This window comes from Opisthorchis viverrini (assembly GCF_000715545.1).
Source record: "Opisthorchis viverrini unplaced genomic scaffold opera_v5_308, whole genome shotgun sequence".
Classification (NCBI taxonomy): Eukaryota; Metazoa; Platyhelminthes; class Trematoda; order Opisthorchiida; family Opisthorchiidae; genus Opisthorchis; species Opisthorchis viverrini.
This window is the reverse complement of record NW_008751957.1, coordinates 286,960-311,612: the sequence shown is the minus strand read 5'-3', so window position 1 is coordinate 311,612 and position 24,653 is coordinate 286,960. Positions and strand designations below refer to the sequence as shown.

Sequence of the window (24,653 nt, the reverse complement as noted above, 5' to 3'; positions counted from 1 at the left end):
ATTAATATTATGTGTGATGCGCACATTCATGCAGTTTTGTTGAATGCTCACTGGTGACGGCGCGTAAAGTCACGCGTAAGGTTGACGATACAGAATATCGAAAGTAAGAATTAAATTTGACAGTCTGTGGTACTGTTTGCGCAAGGGTGGGCTAAGCTAAACAACAAGCCTGAAGTGTCTGCGTTCATGGATCTGACAAGTGTTCAAGTCTACCGCTGACCGCCAGGGTGCAGCGTCAGGGTCCGCGAATCACTTACGGCGAGTGAAGGCCTGTAGTCTGAACCTCATTTATTCTCGGTTTCTGTTCCAAACTGGGACTTGTAGTCTTCAACGGACGACGTCCACTATGTAGTTGTTGGTTGATCGGATGGCCGACACATTGACAGCCGATCAAGGTGCCACCGGGGTGCAGTTTATTTGTGAAGCCGTTTTGGAAGTCATTGGAATACCACGCGGTTAGATGCCTTCCCGAATGCTGGAAACGATTATTGTGTATCACAAGTCGACTGATGTTATCCTAAGCCGAGATGGTTTACCAGGATGATTTATCTTGGGTTGTTATTTCTCTCAAGAATAAAGCTTCTCATGATGTAACATCCATAGTGCATTGTTCGAATCTGGAGTGTAAGTGCCAAATGAACGGATGAACAACATACGACAGATGTCTCGGGGTCAGGGAAGACCTGTTTATCTATCACAACTAGACGGTTTATCTTGGATTGTGTGTGTAAGCCCCTTGTTTATAACTCATCGTTCAAACCATTTCGAATAAGATTTGGCCCGTAAAATCCTTCAACTCCAAAGAAAATTCCAGACTAGCACCACCTTCCATACTTGTTTGTTGCGTAACCATCATCTCCGAATTAATCACTTGTGCTCCGGATTTGTCATGAGAACCCTGAGTGGTAAGTCCGTGCTGCATTTTGCCAAGCTGATATTCTCCGCTTCAAACAAAACTTGAGACATTCTGTTTCTCACAGGGACCCAGGCTTACCATATAAAAGGTTATTCATCATATCTCTCTGAGATGTCATACGAAATGAGACAGCATACAAAAGAACTTCCGGAAATCGCTGTTATGAAAACATGCTTTTTTTAATTCGAGACCCACGAACGCTTTCTCTGATCCTCATGGTGTCACCCATCTGCGTTTCTTACCTTTGACTACTCTTATGTCTAGTGCCAAATGGTTCGACTGAAAGTTCACGAAGGTTAGGAACCTAGTTTTATCGCCTATTCTCCCAACATTGCATAGACTAGTGTTTGATATTTTAAACAGGCACCCGAAGATGGAAACAGACTGTTCGCTTCATCTGAATCTTCCGACCGCTAAATGTATCCAGCTGAAAAAACTGACCAAAATCTCATTTGGGATTAAGCCAACTTGTTTGTGCAAACCGATTACCAGTATGATTTTCCGTTGATGGTGAACTGCTGCCCTGGATTGACCGCCCGACCACTTTCATTAAAGATGACAAACTTTGTCACTAAGGTATAAATTCCACACCTCTAACTTTTACAGCTACGAAGTTTCGCGACACTCCGATCCGTAGCATTCGATTTATTGGCTTCTCTGGTTTCTTTTCCTATCCTTGATGAATGGGAAGAGTGGCACCATGTATCAACAAACAGATGAAAAGCGGTCCAAAAACCTACAGACCCAAAGTATTGAGATAAATTGGATTATTTGTCATGCATCCGTATTCAACCGGTGATTTGGAACCCAAGACCATTCGAGGCATCGCCGTTACTGCATTCGGTCAAGCAACTGTCCACAAGATATGCCGCTGACAATATGTTATTTACGAAACATTTATCCTGAATACTTTTGCAAGCGATCAAGGGAAGACTTGCTGACCCAAACAGACCAAACCACTGGTTTGCTTAAGGCATAAGGTGAAGGGAAAGATGTGAACGATGTTAGGATTCATTCGGCGATCAATCTAATTCTCTTCAGTCCTAACATTCACAAGTGTCATCAAGAGGGAACCAAACCAGTCGGCGAGATACATATGCAGTAGGCGTGTCAAATTAATGCGCAGAACGTCGAGGCTGCCGAGCTGGCTAACCGTCAGCGACTCTGACAACATCAGTTGAATACCACTTTTCTAGTGTAAAGCAAATACAAGAAAGGTACTATCGAAGGGATAAGTCTGATCTCTTCGGAATCTGGTTGCTGCTCTGAAACAAAACCTCGTGTTAGAATAGACTAAAGTCAGCAGCACTAGTTAAGCAAAAAAGTAAACGGCAGTTTGTCTGCTCTCGGTGCAAAGAAAACAAAGGTTGTTGGTGAGTAGGAAAAGCAAAACTTTACCAATCTGAGGGTTGAATACAGACCAATTAGAAAGGCTGGGATCATCAAGAGTATCCTGACTAGGAGCGCCTCAGTGACAGAATCATACCACGGGTGAGGGTATTTGACATTCAATTGACGACTGGAATGTTCATTCTAGTGTGTCGCTGGGAGATACCGAGGTTGTCCTTTTATCACTGAACATAGCATCTCGTCTACAACTACTGAATGTACAGGTTGTCTCATAATAAACGCAAAATTTAATTGGGTAAATATACGTAATTAATTGAAATAAAGATAATAGACTTTTTTAATATTAGTAGCCACATAAAAGAGGTTTTGTATGCAAATGTTATTGTTTTTTAATTACGATGGATAGCAGTACGCGCATTGAAATTGTGAAACTCTATTATTCTCTTGGTGAAAGCGCCACCGCTGCACTTCGTGGTTACAATACCCAACATGTTCTCATCAAAGATCCTTTCACCGTGTCGGCCATTACACGCTTGATTGCGAAATTTGAGTTCACTGGATCTGTATTGGATTTTCCTGGCAAAGGGAGAAAGTCTCTGAGGGATGAAAGATCGCCCATTATACGGAATGCCGTCGATTAAATTCACTCCCAGAGCACCATGGCATCTTCGTCAATAACTCAGGTGTCTCATTTGACCGGCATTATCCGCACCAGCGTGCACTTATTATGAGAGACGCCACCCTCATCTCTACCCGTATCCTTTCACTTTATTACAAAAACATCACGGAAGAAGACAAGGAGCGACATGTCACGTTCGCTAACTGGCTGCTGGACAATGAAGAAATCGTTCCCAACATTTCATGGAGCAATGAAGCAATTTTTTCTGTGGATGGCATAATCAACAAGCAAAACTGCGTGATGTGGTCCCGTGAAGCTCCTCACGAGTACCTCACCCATAATCTCCATTCCGCTCATCTCTGTGTGTGGATGGGATTCTCCTCAGTGTCTCCTGCGTCCCTTTTTCTTTGATGCTACAGTTTCCGGTGACAGTTACCCCCATACGCTGCAGACGCATTTTATCCCGCAACTCAAGCAACACAAGAAGTTATCCACCGTCTTTCAACCGCATGGCGCTGCATCCCACTACTCAAACCAAGTGAGAACTTACCTCCGAGAGCAATTTTCTAATGACAGAGTCACTGCTAGTGGATTTCCAAACTTTTGGCCCGCAAAGTCACCCGATCTCACACCTTTGGATTATTGGTTTCAGGGGATGATCAAGGCTCGCGTATATCACGAAAATAAATCAAAGAATTTAGTGGAGTCAAGAGCAAGAATTGAAGAGGACTGCGCACGAGTGATGCTTGAAAATGTCAAACATGCCGTGTCTCACATCTCATACTGCCTCCAACTTGTTATAAAAAGGGGCAGTTTTTCAGTATTTACAAATACTGGTTTATTGGCACTAAACCTTCATAATGTAGGTATGTTTATGTAGAAAATAAATGAAAGTTTCGTTTAATGTCAAAGTTTAACTTGGATTTATTTATTGCGTCCATTATGAGACATTCTGTAGACGATGAATGTAATGCATACGAAGTGCCTGCTACATCAAGTCCCTGGCATGGTTGATTCTGTTGACACGGTGGGTTATGTGCTTGGTGCAACAGAGACCTCAACTGTTTCCCTGTGCTTCACAAAATGTGGTTTCTTATTTGCTTGGGCATCTAGGCAAACGGTGCTTTCTCTGTTGCTTTTGATAGATTTTTTGTGTTACTGTCAGTTGCGCATTAGTCCGTGCTGCAGTTGATGCATATTTCCGACATATCGATGATTCTGAGTAGGAAAATGGGATAACATCAACGAAAATTGGGAACGCACTTCGATTGCAGAGCATCGCATTCAGCTAAAATGCTGAGGGGATTTGTATTTGAAAAGATGGTGACTTTCTCACCCGTTTGTCCTGAACGCACCATGAGAGTATTTGGAAATCAAGCAAACCTTCGTGATTACTGGATTCAGAAGTGGGAATAGCCATCTTGTTTTCTACAAAAAGCGAATATATTTATCCGAATGTATGCTGCATGCAAATGCAACACCCTCCAATAATGGCAACTCCTTTACAGCTATAGCCTTTTTGTCGCCCGTTATGTTGAAGTCAAGCTCCAAAAAGATGAGGGATCACCGTTCATGTCGGCGGACTGCGCAAACTAATATGTGAGGCCATTTTAAGTGCCTAAGCTGAGAGATAGAGTTAATTTGTTCTGAGTTTTAAGTAACCACCAAATAGGTATTATTTTTCACGCCATGCTAACCGTTGTTGTGGTGAAGTTCATTTTGAACTCGTAAACCTAAATCAGTCGGTCAGTTCCAAAGAGGAAGCAGCTTTGTGTACTCCTCTAAAGCATTCAGCCACCAAGAGAATGTACCAGTTAACATTGGATTTGTCAGAATGGATCGCTGGGTAGTTTGGTCTTATGTGCAAGACAGAATAAAACGTTTTCGTTGAAACTTTAACAGTACTTTTCAACACATGTTCCAATCGTGCGACTGGCATGGTACCTGCCTATTTAACGTGAACTGATATAACATCAATCAGAAGAAATTAATGTGATTCAGACGATGAGTTAGAAATTCGTTTGGGACGAAAGAATAGTGAATTGCTTTGTTGGATAACTGAGCTCTGTGCGAGTAAAGCCTTGAAATATAAAATCCTGGCGTAAGATTTGTGTGAAGGATACTTTCAAGCAACACTGTGACCACTACAGTCCACCACTGTAAAAAGCTTGCTTGAGGGAATTGAAGTTCTCTATCGAACGACCTATGACAACTGATACTTCCTATGTCATACTGATGATTAACCGGTAGGATGTTCCGCGGTCAGGATCAACTACAGTGAGACATTCTAGTCGCTCTGATGTTAAGACTACAAACTAGCGACACTAAACCGATAGCTCGCAAAACGATATGTTACCGGATCAATCCTTGGATTAATATTGCGAACTAGAGCTTTCTCGTTTCACCAGTCGTTAAGAAGAAACATCACCCAATGAATCTGATTCAACAAGGTGATTCACTCCTAAATGCAGTCACCTCAACCCATACGATTACTCACTGCATAAACATTCTTATTTTTGCACATTTGTGGATATTTGCGATTGGTTTCTACGCTGCATCCTACGTTATGACTCCAAAATGTTCATATCCTGTACCCAGTTTGATTTTCTCCAATAACCATGATCACTTTATTTCTTGCTCCTAACCAAAAGTGTATGTTTTTGTCCACTCTGATTAAACAAAGAACAACTACTGCGTCCGTCAACTTTACTCACCCAGTGTGTTCACAAATCTGGTCCATAATCGGAGAGGGTAATGCAAAATTAGCTCTATTCTGTCTGTTGAAGGACTTCAGACGAGTAGTTTTGGCATTTTTAACCTACTCACATTTCTGTGATAAGCTATGTAACTGCCATCTCTGTTTTCTTTATCTACGGTCTTTCCCAATCTTTCCATTATACATAAGCTGCCGTTTTGTCGTTGGCTCCATCCGCGTTTCTTTTAAATAAACATGTGCGATAGCAACGTTTATCGTTTTCCTGCTTTTCACTGGCCTCAGCATGAACATTTTTATTCTATGCGGCTCCAAATGGTTAACAATAACCACTAAAAAGAATGCTCGCAAAGAGGTTTATGTAATAGGCTGTTAACGAGACCCATGAACGCGCTGTACGTACTCACACGATCCATCAGCAAGCCGAAAGAGCACTTCATATTGTACAAATAATACGATGGGGGAATATTGCGAGCAGGTGACATCTCCGAGCTCTATTCACATTTGAATGCTTTCATCTGTAGGCGGATGCCCGGGTTACGGAGAACCCATGTTATTTTTATACAAGGAGTTTTCAGTGTCCAGGTTCACGTTTTATTTGCCTCCATTTTCCTCTCGGGGCGATTGTAATTATTGACGAAACGAGAAGTACTGAGTCGGCTTTTTCTTAACTACTACACCACTTTGTACTGGGGAGTTCCTCAATAGCTGATTACTTGGGGTGTATATACTTTTTTATATACTGTATACATCCTCCAAGTCTCCTGGCCATCTTAAAGCGCTCTACGGAACGCGAGTTGCTTCATTCTCGAGAAACGAATGAACACCAACCAGCATTGTTTTTATCTGTTATTTTTGTCTACTCATGAGTAATTTATTCCGCAGGTTCCCTCCAATACGATTTTCTAACTCAACTGGAACAAAATAACCTACCCTAAAACTGAGTTTTATGACAAAAAAGAACTATGCCTAGTACTGGTTAGAACCCACGGTTTCAAGTCCCAAAAACCTGAGACTTCTCCAGGAGTCATTCGGTCGGTTGGCAGTCAATTCGATTTCATTGGTTTTAAACGGCAATCGTATTCACGAAGGGTTCACTAATGCACTGCTAATTGAATGGGCCTATTCCGGTTTGCTCAAGTAAATCCATACTCTCATACCATGCGTACATGGGGACTCTAAGTTCTTAGGTACCTTTGGTGACTGAACTGCAACATTCAGGGGGATAGTTTCCTATTGGCAGATCACGTCGTCTACAAACGCCACCACACAGTTAAGGTGGTTGCATCGTAGGTATTTTCCTCAAACTGGCTGGAAAAAATGAAGGCTAGGAGCAAAGAATGTGACTGCTGGTACTAGAAAACGGACGATGCCAAAACGAGGGGTGAACGTCTCAAAGCAGAGCATTGATACAGATTCGTTAAGTTAAATAAATTCTTACATAAAACATCGATTAACTAGGTCAACGAAAGCAATGGTTGTAATAGATCGAAAATAGTTGGAATAGTTGTCTAGATGCTGTGGAAGAAAGCGACGCAAGTGGAGATGGTACTGGTTTGAGGTCGCGGGCTGACTTACTGCCTTCATTGAGTTTAGGCACTAATAATCTGCAAAGAACTAGGCGTGCTAATTATTCCCCAACTTTAAAGCGGAAGTTTCCTTGACAAACTAATGTGCTATGCTTGATATCATCAAACGGTTCTTGGAACTCATTCAGAACACAAGTGCCAAATTCTGCCTCCCCAAATTCCCGCTGTAGTTTGGGTAACATTGGGTGTTGTTGCCCAGAAATGGACCACTGTCTAGCATCTACTTTAGGGTTCAGTGTTCTGCCGTACACAAATGGTCTCGCTCATTTGATGTAAAGTTTGGCATATCCAGCGGCATTGCGATCACTGATACCTGCAGTTTGCCATGAAATGCCACATATGTGGATATCCCAGGCGGAACTGCGTACCACTTTAATGGTTTGATGTGATCGTTCATGCCTGATCAATGGATAATTAGAAATTTAGGTGAGCCCTAAGTACTCTCCTCCAATTTCGTGAACAGTACATAGTGCATTATGTCATCCTACGACGGTACAGATTTGCCATCCTGCATCCATGTCAGGAGGGTCAAACCCCAGAGAACTTTGGAGGAATATCCTTAGTAAGAAGGGTTTACTCTTGCTGTGGAGATATGGTCCGCTTTCCAGACGATGCGGTAAAACTGACAAGATTGATGGCGATGGTGTCTGGGAGCTGGGTATCAGGAATAGAGAAGATAATTGTCGTTCTAAAACATTCCACAGAAGAATTCATTCTAATTGCGTGCAATGCAGGTGTTTATCTGTGAGCTTACAATTTTATCTCTGTAAACTGCTGATTAGATTAATGTTCAACTCCTCATTCTTTTCCAGTCTTGCAACGTCGTTTTTTCACGGCGAACCCAACCGTGAGCCACTTTTTTCACTCTCAATGAAATCAAGCAGACTGACATCCACTTCTACATCGCCAACAAATTCCTACTCTGTCAGCAATTTAACTTCCACAAAACTTGACAAAACGATCAAAAGGTTAGCATGACTGTTTGCTGAAGTGATGGTCCGAGAATTCACGACAGCAGCAGTTAACATCGTGTTATCACCTGGACGTTTTCTGGATTCCATGAAGTCACTGATAGGTTGAATTGGCTGCGTAACCTCGGTGTGTTCCTATGCATGGACATACTCCCGTGGAAAATTGCGGTTATAGTCTAGCTATCGCACCAATCAATAATTGTGTTGATCAAACAGGTCCACTAATAATGTGTAGCCATCAGTTTACTCGTCTCACTTATATCTGCATGTCTGTATCAAAGGTCACGAAACCTCTTCGGTACCGGTGTTTACTCTTACCAGAACGACACTTACTGATGTAACGGCGTTTGTACTCGTTGCGCCACAACATAGACTTTGCTCCAGTATTCACCGCGAACTAACATAATCACCCTACATGTTCGATACTAATAAGTAAAATAAAGCAAATTCTTTGAATTTATCTGTCTCCATCAACCTAGCTTTAGTTTGTGCTAGCATTTTCAGCGCCCATTTTCGCACTGTTGGCGTGACGAATTCGGCACTGCCATTTACGCAGGCCGAATCATTCGTTTTGATGTAAAAATAACGGATTATGGACGTAACAACAAAAGAGCATGACAACAGAACACTCATTTAAGAAAACCTTCAGGCAACGAAATGCGATGGTATTCGTAATCGTGTGATGGGACAAACTGAAGTCAAGTAGCAGCAGTTATCAAGATTCTTCGTGGTGGAGAAGCCAGCACGGGTTGTGGTGAACGGATAAGTTCACAAAATAACCGAGTACATATGATGGAGTTTGTCAGACGTCACCGTATTCCTCGCATTCCCAGCACACAGAAAACGCACAGAAAACGTCAGTATTCTTTTCGTAAAGGACTGAATTTGGTGCTTGGGTTGAGGAAGTGCCCTTCAGCAAAATGAACAGTTGCTTCTGGGTGAAAATAAATAGACATGATAAGGTTTGCGATTCAGATAGCTAGCATAGTCTTATCAGTGTCCACTCACAAGAGCGTAATTCCTCTCAGTTTGCCGAATCAAGATTATAAACACTTATAAAGTGTTATGGACACTTCTAGCAGTATGATATAACAACCCCTTTAATGTAGTGTCGGAGTACCCGAGGAATTTCAAAGCCAGTGAGGAATGCAACTATAAGTGAGCAATTTTCACTCTCCTTGCGCTTTAACAGTTTACAAATGAAAGGCATTGCCGAATCTGGTTTTCGAACTAGATTCATACCAAGGTTGGAACTGAAAAGTGTTTGGATTACGGACTGCAAAATGAAGACGGTTCAGTGTTGGTTCACCTGCAAACAGTATCTTCAAAACGAGTGCGATAAGTCTGACTTCATCCCAGTGATGTGGCTAGGTTTCAGTTTTCTATATCTCACTGGGCTGACCTACACAGGCATATTACTCAGTTTCCTGTATATTGGGAGCTATTCTTGTCACCGCTTGAAGAACGGTGGCAAGAAACTCTGCTTCAAGAATTCGTAGGATTGCACCCTCTAAGATTCGATTTCCATTTGTCTTACCGAGATAGGTGGGAACTTTCGCTTATCAAGAAAATGTTAATTCGTTAGACTGACAAGGGTAAAGGCTGTCCGTAGAACGCCTATTTTTTCGCGTTTATCTTATCCAATAAACGAAAGAATGATACCTTCCATGTCTCATTATTTGAAACATCTGTAGAGAACCTAGATGTATTAGACCCAATAAAACTGTTTAGTGGACATATTCTATAGTAACTTTCATCAGGTCAGATGGCTGTAGAATAAAATTAGGTGATCTGATGTAAAACGCTTGTGCAAAGCGGAATGAGCCTGTGATGTCACGTGGTTGTCATATGTGTGACTTGTGGATTTCGATGGTAGGCTGATTGATGACGAAACCTTTACACTAGTGTAAATTCCATTTCATCTGCCGCATATGAGGTTCAGTGTAGATATTTTAGGACATTATAAACTATTGCAAATCTATTCACTTGACCTGATGAGGCTTTTGTATTAAAAGCAGGAAGTCACACAGCATCGCATCCACCGGCTGTTTAACAAACCTCTTTAAAATAATATAAACTACCTTTGAAAGGACCAATCGAACCGAAATGGTGAACCATCTTCATTGAGTGGCTTGGTGTTGTGCCGTTGTCCATCTAGCTACCTATAAATAACCAGTAACCTTCTCATCAAGTTTGACGTGAACGAGGCCGGTATGTTCCGAACTTTCAAATTTGGCAACTATAAGCTTATGCACAGTGGATAAGCAAGCCCAGAAACTCCATAAAATCTCAAACGTATCAAACACTCACGGTAGGCAGTTGCTTCACTTTGGACCTGAATCACCCTTGGCTTTCTGCGTAGTTAGGTATAGTATACGAGTCGATGAGTACATTCTAGAATGGTTTCGCGAATCAAATTCCGAATGCTTTCGACTCACCAGCCTCACTAGATCCCTTAGAATAACGTAGCAACTACCCCCGCTCATTCTCCTTGTACGTATATAAAAACGATTAGTCATGGCAATTCTTTAGTAGTTGGACCTGTATAACCACTTTATTTGGCCACATCCGTTCGGTATTTTTTAAACTCTTCTTTTCGGCTGGCCAACGCACAATGTACGCACAAGTTAAAGTACGCACTTCATTTATTTTCTTGAGTAAATGTAACGTACTTACAATGTGACCTGTGTCATTTCGAACCACAGACTGGCTTGTGGAAATCCTCGGGTCAGTTTACAGTTGCCAGTGGAGGACTGCACATTAATCAAATGATTCTTTAGTAGTTGGACCTGTATAACCACTTTATTTGGCCACATCCGTTCGGTATTTTTTAAACTCTTCTTTTCGGCTGGCCAACGCACAATGTACGCACAAGTTAAAGTACGCACTTCATTTATTTTCTTGAGTAAATGTAACGTACTTACAATGTGACCTGTGTCATTTTGAACCACAGACTGGCTTGTGGAAATCCTCGGGTCAGTTTACAGTGGCCAGTGGAGCACTGCATATCTACTCGAATGTGGCGTAACCCATGGAATCGGCTCGCATCTGTACCACCACTTCAAAGCAGACAAAAAAAGACATTGAGGAGGGCGATATACCACATCCTTTGCTTGGAATTTGCCCCAACAGGCAAAAGTTCTTATGTTAACGTCAGCCATGTCGTATAGTGGATTACATTTTCCGGCAAAATATAACTTATCTTCACAAGGTAACTGGAGGAGGGACGCCACAGCCTAGGCTCTTCATCCGTACTCTGATTCTCCCGTAAAGTCCAAGCAACCCTATCCCGGGTGGGAACCAAATTCAGCACAATTCGACACGTTATAAAATATATTTGAAATCTTTATTTCTGATTTTGAATACTCAGTTCCAATAACCTTAACCTTATTCGTAAAATATGTCTAAAGTGAATTAGTCTGAGCACAGTTCATTTTCCTCAGGTAGGTGAAAGTAGACACAATAATGCCTCGCAAGTCAATACGGGATATTAATATACACATGGTGCAGAAAATCTGAGTTTTCAAAGCTGTATTCTGTGGTGCAGAGGTTTCCGAACTCTTTTAACCGCGAACCGGTTTACCATCTTGATATAACTCCGTGCACTGGGTGAAATGAGGCCTCTACAATATCAGTACAGAGACTACCACTCCATGGTGATCTCCTACACCATGTAGACACCTTTGTAGATTAGGTTTCCATCCTCATATTGAAAGAAGAAAAGCCCTTCGCTGCAAAGCCGTTTATTGGTAAACAAGAACCAAGCCGTCACAATTCAGTAGACAGGAAATTAAACATATCATATGCACGTTACCTTTGAAAACTGAACATCCTCACACGTTCTGTTGAGCTTTCCTGGATATTCACTGGCTACTACACAACAGTAAACACTGCGTAGACAGGAAATTAAACATATCATATGCACATTACCTTTGAAAACTGAACATCATCACACGTTCTGTTGAGCTTTCCTGAATATTCACTGGCTACTACACAACAGTAGACGAACACTGCGAAGAAGGTCCACAGTTTCCGTGATGAACTTCGCCTTCTATAAGATGCGGGGGCGCAGCTTGGACCGAACCATATTCTACTCGCATGCTCCATAAGTAGTACTCATTGGCAAGAATATCCAAGACAACCCAGTCTTCAACTCACCAACTAAAACGTCCTCTCTCTTCAAGTAAATTGTAAACTTCCGGGTTACAGTTGCGCATTAAAATCGACAGGGAGGCGTGGTGCATAGTAAGTGAAACTCTAGAGTGAACGAATATAACAATGATCACTTTGGCAGGCCTAATTCCACCAGCATGAAACGTCGTGCTTACAAATCTCCACTAACAGACATACTGCACACGTCGACATACCTCTTCGTAAGTACCGCGCTGTGTCTATTTCGGTTCGAAGTAAACAAAATAGTCGCAGAACATTTTGATGACCGAAGCACTGAACTGAAAGGTCATAAAGTGGATGGTGTGAAGCGGGACCATCCGTCTAAGAGCAGCACCGAAATGACAAGGACGAAGCGTGTTTGACCGAATAAGCCCCACTAGTGGACCCACTTGTTGTTTTTGTAGTGGAGTACGTATCCAAAAATCCTTAATGAAAGATACAATGCAGCCACAGGACCCATTAAATCTTGGTACACCAAATGGTAATTGATTTATGCTTCCGTGTCATACATGCCTCTTTCTTCAACTACATGCTGAAGTTTCCTCGAGTGAGACTTCTAGTGCAACTTCATGGACTTTTCGACGATGTCTTTCTCGGTTGTTGCTCTGCTCATTGTGATCACAATTTAGGTCTCTTGATGCATGCAACTAGGAAATTCACGGGCAACCAACAGAACTTCTCACTTCACAGTGCTAACGAAAACGCTACTGATTTGCACGCCTAACGGTCTAGTCTTTATAATTCTCCTCCAAAATATGGTGCACTCATCTTTCACTCGTCGTTTGATGTGTAAAACTTACCGTCTATTATTTTGTTTGTCATTGGTATGCGTCATAAAGGCTGCACCAGCAAATGCCAAGTGCACAGTGAACATCAAGTGAAAAAAGTGGAACTGCGGTACAGTAGATATGAGCAATATGGCGATGGATCAGGATCTGCTGATCATCTGAGTGGCGAACACACCCATTAGAAACTTAACCTGCGTGATGCCAATACCGGATTTTCTATGCTCAGTTGACCTCTGAGCTTCCCCTACTGTGTACCGGTGATGAGGAATGAGAGTAGCCTGTGGCTGTGTCAAATCTCCACCCCACGTCTAAAGAGGTTTTCAATCAACTGGGACCGATTGGGTAGTCATTATTTCAGATAGCTTTGGTAAACAAAGAAAGGCGAAGTTCATAACGGAACTTGCGGAACTGCTTTGCATTGTCTGTTTACAATTGTGTGGTGACCATTGAATATCCATGAAAGTTCAGGACGCGTGAAAACGTTCACTTTTTAAGGCTATGTGGATATGAGACGTTTACTTTCCTGTCCAATAGCTTGCAATTGCATAGTTGGTGTTTGCTGATAAAATGCAGCGGAGGGTTTTCCTCCTTGATCTCGGCTGAGTGAAACGCGTACGACCACCCCTCGTTTGATTGACCAATGTGGTTGACACACTTATCCTGCTTTATCAAGTGCATACTAGCCAGTAACCCAACTGATGGGACCACGCTCCGGCCTAACAGAGATTTTCACCCTCTAATAAAGTGGTAGGCCACATACTGATAAAATGAAGACAACGGCGGCAATGTTCCATCAGTATACAGAATCAGGTAAAAATTTTCTTTCAATTGAGCAGAAACGACTGTACTTCCACGTAGTCTGTTCCACGCTATGCATATGATACCATGGCGCATGCAATAACTCTGACCACTGAAGTATCTGCTAGCCAAGAAAGCGGGCGGAGATCATAAAAATTAATCAGTCTATCTCAAGAATTTGTCGGATCAGCTCGCCGATTCTACGACACATTATCACCATTGAAGGGGATGTCGCCCAAATCGCTTAGCTGAATCGACCCACTTAACTCATCTAAGCATTTGAAAAATTTTGCACGGAAAACTTTTCACATAGTCCTTAAAAGGTGATGCTTGGACGGTTCACGCACACATTGATTATTTAAAATAGTATAACGAAATACCTCAGACCTGCGAAAAATTCTAGGTTATCATTCGCGAAGATGTGCACCCCCCCCCCGGCTACTAAGCATGCAGTGCAGGACTCCGGACCAAAGTGAGTGTTCCATTTCAACACGGTTTCAAACTACCGGTGGACGGATGCCAGCAGCAGGTCTGCCGTATTCCTAACCAAAAGAGCCACTCTTTCATGGGATAGAAATCATGGTATTCGGACGTCGGGAGAATGTCAATGTTGATTTCAATCTAAAGGCAACATATTGCGCCGGTTCAGCGTGGCCATTAACGACGAAAGAAGCCATGGCGGCATGGAGGTCTAATTATGTTAGAATTGGATTGTGATACAAACGCACACGAAAAGGGCATGACCATTACTGGCTCTGGTGGTTGATACAAGAGTCTGAGATGGCTCACGGGCGAGGGTTCTATTCCAGCGACCGAAAGGTCTATGGTTCGAACCCAATCACAGCTTCCCGACTGCTCCTGCCTGTGCTTAAACAGCCTGGCGGTACCTCAATACTCGTTTCTTCCTGGTCACATGGCAGTTATGCACCGAAAGAATAGTCGGCTGGAAGTTTTTCTTGTTCCAGGGTATCTGTCCAAGAAGCCAACACTGATAGACGATTTGGCCAGCTGGCTGGATCTCATACATCGAACCTATAGAAAGCATCCGTTGAACACTTAATATCCTATTAACGATAAGTCGAAGTATTGATAGCTAGGACGCGCTTATTGTTTTCTGGCTAGATGGCTGATCTGTTCACCAAGCAAACAGAATCGTCGGTCCGTACACCCTAATGAACATCTTTTCCAGTTTTTCGTGATACGTAAACCGCAGCACTATTACTTTGATATGGCGTTTCTTTATTAACAAGATCGTTCTTTCCTCTAGATATACCTTGTTGACAGACAATTCAACGCAGATACGACCAGACCCCCCTCAAAAACGTGAGACATAACAATGAAGTCCGTGGCTTAAGGGATCACCCACAGATCTTCACGTCACACCTTCCCGATTAACTGACACAAGCTGCCTGAATGATTTTACACCAAACACTGATTAAATCTCGCAGGTACATGCATTTTCGGCAAGATCTTTTTGAGCTATACAGCTTCAAAGACTAAGGCAACAATATGCAACACAATTCAATGAGCGCGATGTACATGGAAAAGGAAGCCGAGTGAGGGATGACACTGCCTACTTGTAAAGGAACACTTAGCTCGAGTCATCAATAGGATGACCTGAATCTGTAACAGGAATGTTGTGGTTGTGCTCGCCACAAGATGTCTGGAAGGTGAGCTGGAACATGACAAGTCGAACATGCGAACAAATCGTTTTCCTCGACAAAGAATTGGGTCGCTGTGCCCCCTAGCGATAGATTTCGCCACTCCGATTGCGCGGTGCTGTATGGATCTGCGGTGATTACCAGGCACCTTGTAAAAAAAACACGGAAACCTTGGCTGGATGTCATGCTTCCATAGCCCTTGTAGCTGTATTACACGAAAAAACATTGCTGAAAAGGTTTGTCAATCAATCTTTGCCCTTAATCTAAATGGGGATTTTCAGAATAGCACGCATACGTCTAGAACACCCATTCCACGAAAACTAAGCAAGCTAACCAAGCTATTACGTGCACTCCGATAGATAACTGCATTCTTAATCTCCCTTCTTGCCTCGTTGTCTGAAGATTGGTCACGTTACATCTGTAGTCGGTTCAATGCAAATAGGATAAAGGCACGCCTCAATGTTACGAGTACCCCTATTCCAAACGGTTGCGACGTTATTGATTACCTGATCCTGAGCTTAAATCGGCTCTTCAGTTTTGTGGGTGGAAAGGGAACAAGGAGCACGCGAGAGCAAAACTTCTGCAAAGTCAGTACAGGAAGTATACTAAAACTATCTCTCGCTGATGAAATCTAAGAAATATAACACATTCTGGATGTACTTTAGACAGCTTGAACTGATTTTCATTCTAGTTCCTCAAACCAGACGTCCTAGCAGTTCTGTGGAGATCGAATAGAAAGTGATCATAAGTTTGATGAACAACTACGACCGATGACATGAGGGTCCTATGGAAGAGAAAATTCAGAAAAGTGGGTAGATTTGTTAACGTTTCGCGCACCATAAAAATAACCCTTCGGCAGCCATCGTAAGAACGAGTGACCAGTAATCCAATGTATACAATAAAATAATGAAGCATGATCGGAAACAGTAGGTGATATCAAAACAGCAGTCATCACGTTTGGGATATTGTGGCCACCGTCGCAGAATTGGTGAGGTTAGAAGAGAAACACTCTGAAACGAAATGAAACAGAGCAACCGTCTGGCTCGGAATAAAAAGAAGTGCAGAACAGACGAGAATCGCCGTTACAATCACAGTGATGATATCTGAAAATACAATCGGGTAACAGCAGATGGTCATGGCGTAACCTAGAAAAGGGACGGTTTCGAACATAGCGAGACCTCCTGGTAATATGATGACTAGGTGGAGGAGACATTTGGGTTTCTGGGAAGTGAAGAGCAAAACAGGAGTTTCGAGACCAATAATGGGGAAACAACCCTAAAAGTTAGGGCAAATCAACTAGGTTGTCATTCGCAGATATAGCAAACGGTTGATTAAAAGTGGACCGTCGTAGCTGTGTTGACGAGTAGTAGAAAAAGAAAAGAGCAGAGATGTTTCATGTGTGGTAAAACAGCTCTGCTCTTGGGAAAATCCCTTAAGATGTAACACCTTCACTGAAGGGATCACTTCCGAAAAGTGGATTTTTTCCTTGGAATCCCTTTCTTTCGAAAAATAATGCTGCAGAGCAGGAGGCCTCCAACCAGCTGACCTATTCCCCCCAAGGGGAGGCAACACAGAGAAATGGTTCTATGCCAGTAACCCATGTTTATCCGTTGACTGCCACAAGAAGGATAATGAGAAATACCCAACCAACTGCGTACTGACGATGCCTCATCAAATTGTGGCGGAACGTTCGCAAGTCAATTGCCAAGCTCATCGAACAGGCCAACAGTCATCTCATCAACAGTCGGTAAATGCGTTTGACCTACTGGTGTTTGGACACGACTGGTAACACAAATGTGTGTTAAATGAAGCACAGCAATATTTCTCGTGGCCCTAGTAATAACGTGGTGTATATCAAGGTCCTCACTAGAGTTAATCTAGAGGTTACTATAACTCGAAAGCAAACGTGCATCCGAGGCACTCATTTCACATAAAACAGAACGTTTCATCTGATCTTCACGAAAGGTACCGAAAACCCCGGATACACACGGAATTTCACTAATCCCGTGCGATGTAGTTCATATCTGCCATCCTGCCAGGAGGAAACTGCCGAAAGAATTTCTTTCTCGAGAAGGTAGTAACGTATATAGTCGTACAGACTTCTCGTTTTGGTTACAAGTATCACGCCGGAAATTCGTTCCTACCGGCAATAAGATGCTCCATCTAACCACGGCGTTCTAAGATGAACACCTAGAAGTGATCTGCTTTGGAACTTTCAGAGCACACCTTTAGTTCTTGGTTGATGCGTGTTCTCACAGCGATCCTAAACATCACTGGTGGCGATAAACTGAAAAAAGCCTCGTTCAGCAAGCAAACTGATGTAAGGTAGCCTATGTATATTGTAGATAGTGTGGAGAGGTTATGGAACCCTAACGTAGACTTCATTCTGTAAGTGAAGCTAATCTACGCTGAAAATCCCAGAAGCACTGCACAGCTGTTTCATGCTTATTGGGAATCACTAGCAGTGAGCACCCCACAAAAAATCAGGCAAGTCTCGAACGCCCAACCTTCAGGCTAGTAATTTGAACAACTTTTTCGCCACAAGCAGCTGATCAGTAGTGATTAGTTTGCACTTAGACGGGATATGGCTTGTCGGATTTTCAGCAAAGGTCGGCTTCATTTGCAGGACAAAATCACCATTAGTCTACATATACGTTGAATACGCTGATGTGTAAAGACGGTGGGCGCCTCACCGATGGTAAGTTAATCAACATCTTTTAAAGTTCAGGATGCAAAGACAACATTGTCGGAATATACAATGTTTCGTTCAACTTTATCCATTTATCCACTCGAATAGCCGTATGTAGACGGACGCGTACAAGGATCTTATTCACATGATGAACAGGTTTAAACTACCATGATTCCAAGGCCAGAACAAAAGGATACGCATCATAATTTGTTCCCAGGGTTCGCACATGTAGATAGCTAGGCAGAGATTGTACTGCTGAAAACATCGCCGTGGATATTTCAGTATATCGCACAACATCCTGGACAGAAGTATGAAGTACACACTGGTTTGGAAGACAGAATAGGCCAAGTTGGAACCTAGGAGTGAAGAAAACACAGTGGTTACGACGAAAAAGGGATGGGCATGAATAGAGCAACATAATATAGAACTCAGTTTGGTCGGGGTTGAAAAGCTTGCCAAAGTCTAAACGATGGAACCAAGGTGTTCGAAGTCAGAAACCTACTGGACAATTTTACTCTTATGTCGAGCGGCAGGCCTATGCAGTCGGAGGAATTGGCCATCGACGTACTGATTTCTAATCCTACGAATACAACGTAACGGTTAGGTTATTCAGCACAGATTGGAGCTCTTCCAGGTCACTCTCCAACGGCACGACATCATCAGCGTATGCCAAGTCAGATATTCAGGTTTGGCAACCTAACTGGATGCCAAATTGTAGCAGTATTGAGGTACCCTAATCCCGCAGGATGGATCCAGTTTCCAAGAAGGAACAAAACAGTTTGTGGGTTGGCTCACGAAAGCCATGAGATACAAAACTCATGGACTTCAATAGGTGTGGCATCTTCTCTGGCAATTTTTAGCTCTTCAGTTGTCTGACGACCGACGCGATCTCCTATTTACTTGGCTCCTCATAGTTGACATCAGATGATATTGAGGCTGGATTGTTTCGACTTGTGATGGATGGTTTACCAATCACTCACTCCGTTGATCGGACCGTACTCTCGTAATGGTTGATGAGATCCTCTCTACATAAAAAAGTTCCCAGAAGTCGCGTGGACGAAAGTACTGCAATCACCATCGCCCGAAGTGGATTTTATGTCAGATGCCACATTCGACAGATAGAGACGTAATCTTTATTGGTTCATACAGCGAGCTTTTGTTGGGGTGTGCGGAAATCGAAAAATTTGGTGACACAGGTTACCACCGTTTTTTGGCTAAAAAATGCTTTTTTTTCCAGATGTTCAGCCCCTCAAACGTCGCCACACACAACCTAACTGGTCAACATCAGTTAGTCGCATAAAGCCTTACGAAACTGTCCACTAGTTCTTTACCTGAACCAAATGATCAGCCGATATGTTAAGGCTGGTGGTTATGGTATGAGAAAGCGCTTCCGTCTAGCAGTGAGGCGGAATTTGATTCTGTCACATACGTGTGACCTATATCTCCTGCGTTTCCAAACTTTACACCTCTATGAGATCTGCCAGCTGTAACTGATGAAACCTATCGCGCACATACCTAAATATCGTCTATCTTGCAGGCCGTGCGACAACCGTTCAAATACTATGTCAACAAGCACTTTTTATAGTGCTTAGAAGGGGTGTTGGTAAGACCGAGCTCATTAAGATAGTTTATGGAATTGTCACCGTGTATTATAGTCTCGTCCACCAGTCACTCAGCCTCGTTATTGAGAGGTCACGTCTTGAGATCTTGTTATTCACTTGCTGTGATTGTGGTGGTTGGGTCTGATACAGACATCGGGGTGTAAACAGCTATCACAGTCGAGTTTGCAGAGGTACCTGTCAATCATTCAGCTGCAACACCCTTCCGGTGCCTAGTTGCCACGCCACCCGAGGGAAGCACGAGGGCTAGGATACTGTCAAGTTGCCCAAGCCTAGACAGGGGAAGTCGAGAGGCAGAGGTCGGGTTCGAACAATGGGCCTTCTGGTCAGTAAATTCGTGCTCTAACCAGTTGAACCCTCTCGCCCCAGAGGTACCTGTGAGTTTGACAAATACTGGATTTCTTTCGTTCAGCCGTAGCACCCTTTGGGTGCCTAACTGCCACGCCACCCGAAGGTTGCATGAGGGCTGGTTGGTTGTCAGGCTGCCAAAGCCTAGACAGAAGTCGAGAGGCAGAGGTCAGATTCGAACCACAGACTTTCCGGTCAGTAAATGCGCGCCCTAACCACTTAGGTCACCTGGTCCCAAATGCCGGATTTTTGGGTCGTAAGTACATTGTTAACACGGTTATTTCCGGGAATCGCAAAAATGTGGGTGTCTGAGCCTCCGGCTGATCTGTTCTTGTAGAGCCAGTGGTCCAAGAACCTGGAGTTGTGTGCCAGAATTAGGTGACCGGGTCTCCAAGAGACAGCTTATATCTAATCTAATCAACAGCCGTAAGGATCTCTTGAACCCCATCTCGAGCCTTCGACTCAAAAGCCTGAACTACAAGTCAATGGGACGAGGCTTGGTATTGTTCGATAACCCTGCCCTTTAAAGTCTGAACAGTGGGGCAGCGGTTGTTAGGGGGGAGCCTTCTCGAAGCCAATGAGTGCATAGTCTAACCCACTTAGGTGTATGGGGTCTACCTGGCCTGAGGACGCAGAGATTAAGGCATTATTATCTCAGTCCCAGTGCAGCTGCACACAGTAGGTGCCTTTGAGCAGCACCAGACTACTTGGTTTTAAAAGTGTGTCAACTGTTGAATAATGCGCGGCGGTCACGGTCGCCCGTTGGAAGATTGGAGTGTGCGGTTTTTACGACTGACCGTTTCTAACCCATCCTTCCTCGGGGGAAGGCAGCATCGCTGCTTCCATAAATATGGATATACTGGTCACCTGGGAGAAATGCCTTACTGCCTATCGTAGAGGACAGTTGTTGTATATTTGCTCTGTTTTTCAAACGTTTTACCATTTATTGCTAAATCACTTTCTTCCGTTTTCAGCTCTCAGTGTCAAAGTTTTGGATGAATAAAGCCTAGCTTTCGGGCCCTCCGTCTTTTCCATTGCCATTCTGATTGTCGTTGCACTCTGACCCTCGTCGTACACAACAATTTATTCATCCAAAAAAAAGTTTTCGGACAATGGATCAATTCTTACGTCCTGAACGATTCGATACCGACCCCAATACTCAAGACTCGGCAGATACCTGGGAGCATTGGTTTTGTACTTTCACAAACTTCCTAGAGTTAATCGGTTCTCATTCACCAGATAAACTGAAAACCTTGTTCAATTACGTCTCCCCTAGTGTTTACCGATTCATCAAAGACTGCAAAGACTATGAATCAGCCATCGAAACCTTGCGAGAAATTTACGTACAGCCGAAAAATGAAGTTTTTGCACGGCATCTTTTGAACACTTGTAAACAGGACGGAGCTCAGAACCTTGATCAGTTTGTGCAGAAGCTTCGCAGTTTATTGCCAGACTGCCGCTTTACAGCCGTCAGTGCAGAACAGCATACCGATGAAGCGTTGCGAGATGCGTTTATTAGCGGACTTTATTCCAATACTATACGCCAGAGACTGCTGGAACATAAGTCGCTGGATTTTAAAACCGCGTACGACCATGCAAAGTCCCTCGAACTAGCGCAAAAACAGTCGTTGTCGTTTTTGCCGAACACTCAACTTCCCTGTGCCACCGTATCGAACGACCCGCCAAAGTCCCCACGTTCTCAAACGTCATCGCACGAGCAGGCGACTGCTGCCAGTGTGGGGTCTTCATGTTTCTTCTGTGGCTATGCTCGTCACCCGAGATATAAATGCCCCGCTAAAGATGCGACCTGCAAAAACTGTGGGAAGAAAGGGCATTTTCAAAAGGTATGCAGATCTACTGGTCCGCGGAACACCTCATCTGTTTCAAGTGCGCTATCTTGCGTCACTGCAGCGGCTCCCGAGTGTCTAAAAGAAGCAGTCACCGATGTGAAAGCCAATGGTGTCCCGCTTCGAGCTCTTGTTGATACTGGTAGCTCAGAAAGTTTCATTTCCGAAAAGGTAGTCCGTCGTAACAAGTGGTCTGTACTACCATCGTCATCTGAGATAACTTTGGCATCTATCCAGCACAAAAGCTTTACTCTTGGACATTGCTTTTTAACGTTGCAACACAAACAAAACAAGTATCCCTCTTTCAGGTTTTCAGTATTACGTGACCTCTGTGCAGATATTTTGCTAGGGCATGACTTTCTTAAGCTTCATAAGTCCCTGGAAATCTCATTCAACGGTGACAAACCTTCTTTTTCCCTTTGTGGCCTAATTGCTGCCAAAATTGAACCTCCCACTTTGTTCGAGCATATTGACCCAAGGTGCAAGCCAATCGCCATAAAGTCCAGGCGACATTCTGCAGACGACGAGGCCTTCATTGCTTCTGAAGTAAAGCGTTTACTTGACCAACACATCATTGAACCCTCGAAGTCCCCATGGAGAGCGCAAGTGCTCGTCACGACAAATGAACGACAGAAGAAGCGAATGGTGGTTGACTATAGTCAAACTATAAACCGATTTACGCAACTAGACGCTTATCCGCTCCCCAGACTTGAAGATTTAAGTACTAAAATAGCTCAATATCGTATTTTCAGCACGCTTGATCTTGAAAGTGCGTATTATCAAATACCCATTAAAGAAAGCGACAGAATCTACACGGCTTTTGAGGCTTGCAACAACCTCTATCAGTTCCGTCGAATACCTTTCGGAGTAACGAATGGGGTAGCCTGTTTTCAAAGGGTAATGGATGACATAATACGCGCCGAACAACTTACCGGGACATATGCGTATGTGGATAATGTTACCATTTGTGGAAAGAATCAAGAAGAACATGATCGAAACCTCCAGCTTTTCCTCACCGTAGCACAAAAGTACGGCCTTCAGTTAAATCACGATAAAAGCACGATTTCCACCACTAAGCTCAGACTCCTCGGCTATGAAATTACTGAAGGTGTCATCAAACCAGACCCTGAACGCTTCAAGGTATTGCAAGAACTGCCCGTTCCGAACGACATCAAGTCTCAACAACGAGTGGTAGGATTGTTCGCGTACTATTCTCGTTGGATAAGCCGTTTCTCGGATAAGATCTACCCAATCACTCACAATACAACCTTTCCTGTCCCTGAATCTGTTATAAAAGCATTTGAAAGTTTGAAAAAGGAGTTGATGGATGCAGCCTTGGTCACTATCGACCCGAGAATACCTTTGGTGCTCGAAACTGATGCATCTGATGTCGCGATTTCTGCTACACTCAATCAAGATGGCAGACCGGTCGCATTCTTCTCACGTACACTGTCTGCCAGCGAAAAACACCATTCCGCTATTGAGAAAGAAGCTTGCGCAATTGTCGAAGCAGTGCGCAAATGGAGGCATTACCTACTCGGGACCCATTTTAAAATCATAACTGATCAGCGATCCGTTGCATTCATGTACTCAACACAACAAAAAGGGAAAATAAAAAATGACAAAATCCAACGGTGGCGGATGGAGTTGTCGCCTTTTTCTTTTGACGTTACCTACAGACCAGGCATAGAAAACAAAGCTGCTGACACGCTTTCTCGAAGTGTCTGTGCGAACACTTCATCTAACCTGGATCTAAAACGCTTACACACAACCCTGTGTCATCCTGGAGCAACACGCATGATGCATTTCGTTCGTGCCAAGAATCTACCATTCTCCCTAGAGGATATCCGACTCGTCATTAAGCAGTGTCAAGTGTGTGCGGAACTAAAACCACGTTTCTTCAAGTCATCTGGCGGTACCCTCATTAAAGCCACACAAACGTTTGAACGCTTAAGCATTGACTTTAAGGGACCACTGCCTTCGACGACTCGAAACAAATATCTACTGACGATCGTAGACGAATATTCCCGTTTTCCGTTCGCCTATGCATGTCCAGATATCAGTTCGTCTACGGTGATATCATGCCTTGTGCCACTGTTCGCCACATTTGGCCTGCCAAGTTTCGTGCATTCGGATCGTGGCTCATCATTCATTTCGGATGAGATCAAACGATTTCTTCATGAAAAAGGTGTAGCCACCAGTCGGACCACTCCATATAATCCAAGGGGGAACGGCCAGGTGGAAAGATTGAATGGAACTTTGTGGAAGGCTATTACGCTTTCATTACGATCAAAGGGTCTTCAAATCAGTCACTGGGAAGCCGTTTTACAAGACGCTCTCCACTCGATTCGTTCTTTGTTGTGCACGGCCACCAATGCTACTCCACACGAGCGGATGTTTCATCACAATCGAAAATCCGCAGTCGGTACGTCCTTGCCACAGTGGTTGCTTTCCCCAGGACCAGTTTTGATGCGGCGAAACACACGATCTTCAAAGTACGACCCCCTAGTCGAAGAGGTCGAGCTCCTGGAATGTAACCCTGAGTACGCATATGTCAGACGCCCTAACGGCA

General features: G+C 43.5%; 1 protein-coding gene across 1 annotated transcript in view; it reads left to right on the top strand.

The window, feature by feature from the left end:
* Positions 1-21,244, top strand: part of T265_09721 (hypothetical protein) — a gene marked incomplete at both ends in the record, with an annotated part of 35,969 nt that extends 14,725 nt beyond the window's left edge. The window contains 2 exons of the mRNA XM_009175884.1: positions 3,305-3,423; positions 21,209-21,244. Of these exons, the coding sequence (XP_009174148.1) occupies positions 3,305-3,423; positions 21,209-21,244 (155 nt within the window). The remainder of the gene's footprint in view (positions 1-3,304; positions 3,424-21,208) is intronic.
* Between the last annotated feature and the right edge of the window lie 3,409 nt (positions 21,245-24,653).